The sequence below is a fragment of the Ahaetulla prasina genome, chromosome 7 (assembly GCF_028640845.1).
Source record: "Ahaetulla prasina isolate Xishuangbanna chromosome 7, ASM2864084v1, whole genome shotgun sequence".
Lineage (NCBI taxonomy): Eukaryota > Metazoa > Chordata > Lepidosauria > Squamata > Colubridae > Ahaetulla > Ahaetulla prasina.
The window spans coordinates 2685524-2693635 of record NC_080545.1 but is presented as its reverse complement, the minus strand read 5'-3'; the positions used below and the strand labels follow the sequence as shown (position 1 = coordinate 2693635).

The 8112-nt window shown below is 40.2% G+C and overlaps 1 protein-coding gene across 2 annotated transcripts in view; it reads left to right on the top strand.

Moving 5' to 3' along the window:
• The window catches only part of CAMK1D (calcium/calmodulin dependent protein kinase ID), a 218362-nt gene that overhangs the window by 145790 nt on the left and 64460 nt on the right, over positions 1-8112 (top strand). For both annotated transcript variants that reach the window (XM_058191375.1, XM_058191376.1), the window contains exon 3: positions 5157-5231. In XM_058191375.1, coding sequence (XP_058047358.1) covers positions 5157-5231 — 75 coding nt within the window. The remainder of the gene's footprint in view (positions 1-5156; positions 5232-8112) is intronic.

The window sequence follows — 8112 nt, the reverse complement described above, 5'->3', positions numbered from 1 at the left end:
CCCTTCCCCTGGGCGTCGCCAGACGACACTGTCGCGCCGACGGCACCCTGAGGAGTCCCTCTCTGTGAGAGCGCACGGGTCGGTGAGAGGTATTCGGTAGCAGCAGGCGGTCCCGTAAATAGCCCGGCCCTATGCCATGGAGCAGTATTTCAGTCCAATACTGCTTTTTTTTTTTTTTGCAAGCCCACCAGAGATAGCAAAATATTCCTTCTTGATTTTTACATTTTTTTTATTCTCACAGCATATGCTTGAAGTCCCTTTTGTAGGTTTTTTGACAATTTATCCAGTGATAACTGCCATCTATGTATCATTTGTATAGAAATCTTTTTTATAAAATACAGTAAATTTCAATCGATCTGCCCGCATGCTTTCCCATTGATTAATTTGCATGTTTTATTGAAAATTTTGTGCTCATCTTATTATGCAATTTTTAATTAATTCTTCTGCTGGTAATTTTAACAAAACAAGTATCCGCTTTGACAGTCACTCTTGGCTTATAATTCTATTTAAAACATGGTTTTTTGTTCTGTTCAAAAACATTCACTTTTAATTTTAATCAATTTTAAGCCGTTCTGAGAAAGTTGCGTATACGAAAACCACTGACATTTGAAACCTTCTGATATTAAAACTTCTCTGGGTTTTAGTTTAATTATGCCCTGGGAGTATTCTCATAGGTCACCATATCGTAACCCTTTCTGTTTAATTGCCATTTCTTCCCTATAATATATTCTTCTTATAGAGGTAGCGATAGAGGTAATTTTTTTTAATATTCTAGGTTTGTATTTGTTTCAAATTCTCAGGATGGCACATGTAATAAAAGGATTTCCAAAACCAACAATGAATTTAACTTTCGTATCCCATGGCACCCAATGGTGAAATCCAATTTTTTTTACTACCGGTTCTGTGGGTGTAGCTTGGTGGGCGTGGCTTGGTGGGCATGGCAGGGGAAAGATATTGCAAAATCTCCATCCCCACCCCATTCTGGGGCTAGCCAGAGGTGGTATTTGCTGGTTCTCTGAACTGTTCAAAATTTCCACTACTGGTTCTCCGAACTGTTCAAAATTTCCACTACCGGTTCTCTGAACTTCTCAAAATTTCCACTGACGGTTCTCCGAACTGTTCAAACTTTCCACTACCGGTTCTCTGAACTGTTCAAAATTTCCACTACCGGTTCTCCGAACTGTTCAAACTTTCCACTACTGGTTCTCTGAACTGCTCAAAATTTCCGCTACCAGTTCTACAACTGTTCAAAATTTCTGCTACTGGTTCTCCAAACTGTTCAAAATTTCCGCTACCAGTTCTCCAGAATCTTTCTGAACCTGCTGGATTTCAGCCCTGATGCCACCCAAATCTCGTATCCTCTTCTTCTAGGTCTAATAATTTTTAACATCACCCTTTCTTCTAACAAAAATAAACAAGGGGCTGCAAACTACAATTTCAGCTTTGGCAATGCTAAACTCTCTTTAGCATCACACAGGATCTTACGCTAATTGCCTTTTCTCATTCTTCTCCCTTTTCCATAAAGGAAGTGGCTTCATTTCAACTTGTCTTAGATTGACTGGGAACAATGAATTATTTTTGTGGTAATTATCTACTTTCGTTGATTACCTTGCAGTGTTTAATTTTCTCCACAGCCCTCCAGCAGTCCTGTGTAAGGCATGATGACTCACCTTTTCCCTTTGGGCCATTTTAAAAAATAAAATAAAATCTAGAATCCAATGAATATATTCAAGTTTAAGTATTGAACGGAAAGGGTTCAATAGGCAGTGGATGGTGTGTAATGTACTGCAAAGGAATCGACTGTTTTTGCCGGAAATAAAAATGGATATCCAAGAATTTCTGATGGATGAGAGGGACGGCAGAGAAACATAAAAGCGAATTGAATGCAGTTGGATTGGGATATGTGAGAAAGGAAGGAGGGAGGGAGGGAGGGAGGGAGGAAGAAAGAAAGAAGGAGCAGGGAAGGGAAGGGAAGGGAAGGGAAGGGAAGAGAAGGGAAGGGAAGGAAAGGAAAGGAAAGGAAAGGAAAGGAAAGGGGGAGGGAGGAAGAGAAGGAAGGAAAAGGAAGAAAGGAAAGGGGAGGGAGGAGGAGGAAGAAGGAAGAAGAAAGAGAGAGAGAAAGAAAGAAAGAAAAAGAAAGAAAGAAAGGAGGGAGGGAGGGAGGGAGGGAAGAGAAGGAAAGGGAGGAGGGAGGAAAAGGAAGGAAGGAAAAGGAAGAAAGGAAAGGGGGAGGGAGGGAGGGAGGGAAGAAGGAAGAAGAAAGAGAGAGAGAAAGAAAGAAAGAAAAAGAAAGAAAGAAAGGAGGGAGGGAGGGAGGGAGGGAAGAGAAGGAAAGGGGAGGGAGGGGGGAAAAAGGAAGGGAGGGAGAGAGGGAAGAAGGAGAAAGAAAGGAAGAAAGAAAGAATGGAGGAGGGAAAGGAAGGGAAGAGAAGGGAAGAGAAGGGAAGAGAAGGGAAGGGAAGGGAAGAGAAGGGAAGAGAAGGGAAGGGGGAGGGAGGGAGGGAGGAAAAAAGGAAGGAAGGAAGGAAGGAAGGAAGGAAGGAAGGAAGGAAGGAAGGAAGGAAGGAAGGAAGGAAGGAGAGAAGTGATGATGAATGAATTATGTATTAGATTCAAAGTAAGAGACAGTATAGAATAGTGATGGCTAACCCTTTTGGCACTGGGTGCACACCCATAATGCAATGCGTGCGTGACTCCCACTCCCCTGTGTGCCCTGTCCCCGCGCATTTGCAGGTGACCTCCCATGTGCTCTGCACCCCCGCCCATGCGCGCACGACCTCCGTGATCTTCCCAGCTTCCCAGACAAGCAAAGTCGATGGGAGAAGCTAGATTCAATGAATGCCCACACAATTCACTTAATAATTGCAATGATTTGCTTAACAACCATAGGGAAAAAAATACAAACCACATAAAATTGATTGCATAGGGAGAATTTAATGTAAGAAGGCCCCCATATTAGCAAAGAAACACCCACCCACCCCAGGAAGCAAAACCACTCAAGCGGCCGGCCCCTGTGAATGGATATTTAGTTTCACAAACTACTCCATTCATAAACAAAACGCCTTCAGCTGCAGCCTCCACAGAAGGCTGGAATTGATCAGACTAAAAAGTAGAGAGCCAAAGATGCCTCAAATCTACATTCCCCACCCAGCTCCAAGGACAGGGCATGACCTCACAGCCGAATTAAGAGTCAGGCAACAATAATTAGTATATTAAACGGGCACACTCAAGCACAGATGAAGGTACATTTTACAATGAACCTGAGCATCTAAATCACAAAGTCCTAGAACCCCATAAATATCCATCCACTCACTTTTGTAAGCTGCCCCAGAACTGACTGCTGTGTTACTTTGCTTCTCATTCCTTAATAAACGTAGCCCTCCTTTCCAAAATGCAGCCTGCCTCCAATTTATTTCTCCAGCGTCTCTCTCCCGGCTTCGACATGGACCGGATTTTACTTCCAACAGGTGTAACCAGTGGTGGGATTCAAGTAATTTAACAACCAGTTCTCTGCCCTAATGATTTCTTTCAACAACCAGTTTGCCAAACTGCTCAGAAAGTTAACAACCGGTTCTCCCGAAGTGGTGAGAACTGGCTGAATCCCATCACTGGGTGCAACTAATTGAACAGCCGTCTTGCTTACTAACAGAAATTCTGGTCCCTGCTGTGGTCATAAGTCAAAGACGGCCTCTAGATGATTGAAGATATTAACTTCAAGAAATGTTCAAAATAATTGAGACTAAATTGATTTTAAACCTAATAACAGCAGCAAGATTATTAATAGGACAATACTGGAAGAAAAAAGAAGTACCTACAATAGAAGAATGGATATTGAAGGTTGCCAATTTGGCTGAGATGGCGAAGATATCAGCCTTTTTGAAAGATAATACGCAAGAAAGATACTTAAAGGAATGGAAAAAATGGATTGACTATATTCAACGTAGATATCAGACTAAGAGTTATCAGACTGTTTTTGAATGATTATGATGTATTATTCTTGATTGTTTTTGGGGGAAGTTAGGAATTGATGATTGTAGGGGTATAATTAAGTTGGGATGAAATTTTTTTAGCATATGTTTGTTTTATTTTTAACTATACCTTGTGCCCGTTCCGGGAAGTCGGGGGGGGGGAGGGGGGTTGTGAAGGGAGGGGAGAGGAGGGGGGGAAAGGGGGAAAAATTTTTTTGTAAAACTTTTTGAATAAAAAAAAAAAAAAAGAAATGTTCAAAATCATCACATCACACGAAACCTTCAATTTTTAGGGCCTATCTCTCTTGAATGTTACCTCTTCCTGTAGTTAGACACAGTATGGTATAACAGAATGAAATATAAAATTATTCTCTCCAGATAGACAGATAGTACACGATATCTCTTGACTCTAATTTCTGTGTCTACCGTAATATTTATTTATTAGAGACGTTTCTGTGCTTCTTCAGCTAAGCGCCTTATAATTGTCAGATCGGTTTTCAAAATAATTGAGTACCAGAATGTATTCAAGCCACCGCTTGGAATAAATTTTTAGACCAGGGCTGATTTTGAATCTACGAGCCCAATTATCAACGTGCTTTGAAGCCTGCTTAATTATGTTGAGCTCCAAGAGCATCTGTCCTAATTATTTGGATTGGTATCCATGTTTTAGAGAGAAGCAGGTGCTTGAACAAGTCGCTTCTTCAAGTTGACTCTTGGTGACCTCAGAAACACCTCCAGGCCTTGACCGTCTCAAAAATAGCTTTCTGTTGGCTTATATACCATGTTTTTGACTTCTCAGTCTGTTTTAGAGCTCTGAGATTTCTCATCAAGTGCTAATTCAGTCTCCAAGCCTGCTTAACCTTTGAACCTAACCATGGTTAATCGGATGCTGCCCCCTGCTGTTTAATCTTCAAGAAGAGGCTCTTAACCTTGCAAAAAAGAGGTTAATGGGTTTTTGTATACTATAGATAAATGGACTTAATTTGAATATCGTTCTTAGTCAGCATTGACTCCTAGTGGACAAATCCTTGCAGTTTTCTTAGCCAGATTTTAGAAGTGGCTTGCCATTGTCTGCTTCCAAGGGTGGAGAGAAAATGACTGGCCCAAGGTCACCCATCTAGCTCAATTATATAAATGTACCACCCCTGGGTGCTTAGTTTTTACCTTGTTCTACTCTTTTTTATATAGGATCAAGCATGAAAATATTGTGGCCCTGGAAGACATTTACGAGAGTTCAAGCCATCTGTATCTGGTTATGCAATTGTAAGTATCAGTTTTAATTAATCTTTTTTTTTTTTTAAATCAGATTGGCGATATGTACATAATGCATGTCTATGCTGAGATCCTATAAAGCTCTGGAAACCATCCTTGCTCCAAGATAATGGTTTTTGTGGAATTCTTTTTGGGGATCTTCACGGTAAAACCCAATATTTTGATGTGGTCAGGATAGGACAGGACAGGACAGAATAAAGAGAGGGTAGAGTAGAGTAGAGTAGAACAGAACAGAACAGAACAGAACAGAACAGAACAACAAAATAGAATATGGGATGGGATGGGATGGGTTGGGTTGGGTTGGGTTGGGTTGGAACTGGACGGGACTGGATGGAACGGAATGGAACGGAACAGAACGGAACGGAACGGAACGAAATGGAATGGAATGGAACGGAACAGAACAGAACAGAACAGAACCACTGGCTAGGTTAGCAAAAATGTTTAACAACATGTCTGCCAAATGTTGGAAATGCAATCAGACTCCAGGTACTTATTATCATATGTGTTGGATATGTGTGAAGGCAAGAAAATATTGGACAAAAATACATACATGGTTGGAGAAGATGATTAATATAGATTAATAGATTATAGATTATAGATCTATTAATATAGATTAATAGACTTTAAACCAGAAATATTTTTGTTAGGTACAGTATAATACCAGAGAATTATGACAAAGGAACTATATATTTAATGCTACATTTATCGACAGCATTGAGAATCGTATTTGCACAATGTTGGAAAAATGAGAACACCCCACTAGATGAAAATATAATGCGGAAAATATTGGACTGTGCAGAGATGGATAGATTGACATTGAAAATAAAAGATAAAGGAGACACAGAATACTATTTAATATGGAATAGGTTTTATCAATGGTTAGAGATAAGAGGTAGAAGATGAAAAAAGAGTATTGTTATATTTAAATAAAATATGAATGTTGTTTATAATTATATGTATGCCAATACATTTAATAGGAACATAAATATAATATAATTATAAATATGGTTAGAATTATTTTGTTATATTATTATTATCAATACATGTGTTATCTTTTTTTTCCTTTCCTTTTTGTAAAATGGTATGCCTGGACAATACACTGTATTCAAAATATTTATATGTAAGTTAAAAAAACTTGACAAAAAAAAAAGAACAGAACAGAACAACAGACTAGAATACGTGATGGGACAGAACAGAACAACAGAATAGGATGTGGGATGGGGCAGAACAGAACAGAACAGAACAGAACAGAACAAAAGAATAGATTATGGGATGGGACGGGACAGAACATAACAGAACAACAGAATAGGATATGGGATGGGACAGGACAGAACAGAACAGAACAGAACAACAGAATAGAATATGGGACGGGACGGGACAGAACAGAACAGAACAGAAGCTGGAAGGGACCATGGAGGTCTTGTAGTCCAGTTCTGTTATCTCGATCAGGAACTATAAAATTCACTATAATAAATAATTCACAGTCATGATTTGACTCTCATGTGGAAGTATGCAGATCCATCTCTTCAGGTGTCCCTTTTTCCTTCTATGGTGGAACCCCAGATAGCCAAGTCCCTGCTTGTGAGAGCTCATTCTTTGGGAATACGTGTGGCCTGTGTTTTGACAATGGTTTGAGATCCCAGATGAATGTGCGATGCTCGATAGCTCAATAGCCTCTCGACTGCTTGCTTAATTATTTCTGCATCAGCTCCCTGAGATTGCTTTGTAAAGGTATCGTAAATATTCTCATCCGTCCATAAATCTGAATTCCATATGATACACTGATGGGGAATTTCTGCCTTCTTCCACATAACTCATCCTTCCTGCAGCCGCACTGAGAAATTAATTTACAGGGTTATCCAAACAGGGTTGCTGAGATTTCGTAAAGGCTTTGCAATATTTTAAGGCCTGTCTTGCAATGAATATATTTAATTCTGCGCGCAGCTTCTCTAGCTGTGAATCCGGGGACAAAGTGTTCCGTTCTCGTCGCTTCGTTCATTCATGGTTGTGTACAGCTGCTGCTTTGTAAGTGCTAAAACTGACGAACGTCTTGGAGACGTAATAGTAAAAGCAGCCATCCGACCATATGGTACAATAGCGGCAGGGACCGAAGACGAGCCTTTTCTCTGTAATCGATGCTTTTATCCTGAAGTACAAAAGAAGAGGATAATAAATTGTCATAGAAGATAATATTTGTGTTTGAAGGTTGAATTGTGGGTCCTTGATGTTCTCTGAGCTTGGTGGTTTTCCTGCAGACATTTCATGTACGAGAATATAAACATTTCTCATATTTCTTATTGTTACTGCAATTTCAGTATAGGATGGGTATCTATTGCGGACAGCTGGATCAAAAAAGTCAAGAGGGGGCAGAAAGAGAGATGTGGGGAGAGAGAGAGAGAGAGAGAGAGAGAGAGAGAGAGAGAGAGGGAGAGAGAGGGAGAGAGAGGGAGAGACTGGTAGGTATGGATGGATAGATGATAGATGGATGGATGGATGGATGGATGGATGGATGGATGGATGGATGGATGGATGGATAGGTAGATAGATAGATGGATAGATAGATAGATAGATAGATAGATAGATAGATAGATAGATAGATAGATAGATAGATAGATAGATAGATAGATAGATAGATAGATAGATAGGTAGGGATGATGGAAGGAAGGAAGGAAGGAAGGATGGATGGATAGATATATCCATCTATGGATAGATGGATGGATAGATATATGGATAGATAGATAGATAGGGCCGGTTTAGCTCTGCCTGGTAAGGCCTGTTATTAAGAACACAAAGCCTGCAATTACTGCAGGTTCGAGCCCGGCCCAAGGTTGACTCAGCCTTCCATCCTTTATAAGGTAGGTAAAATGAGGAC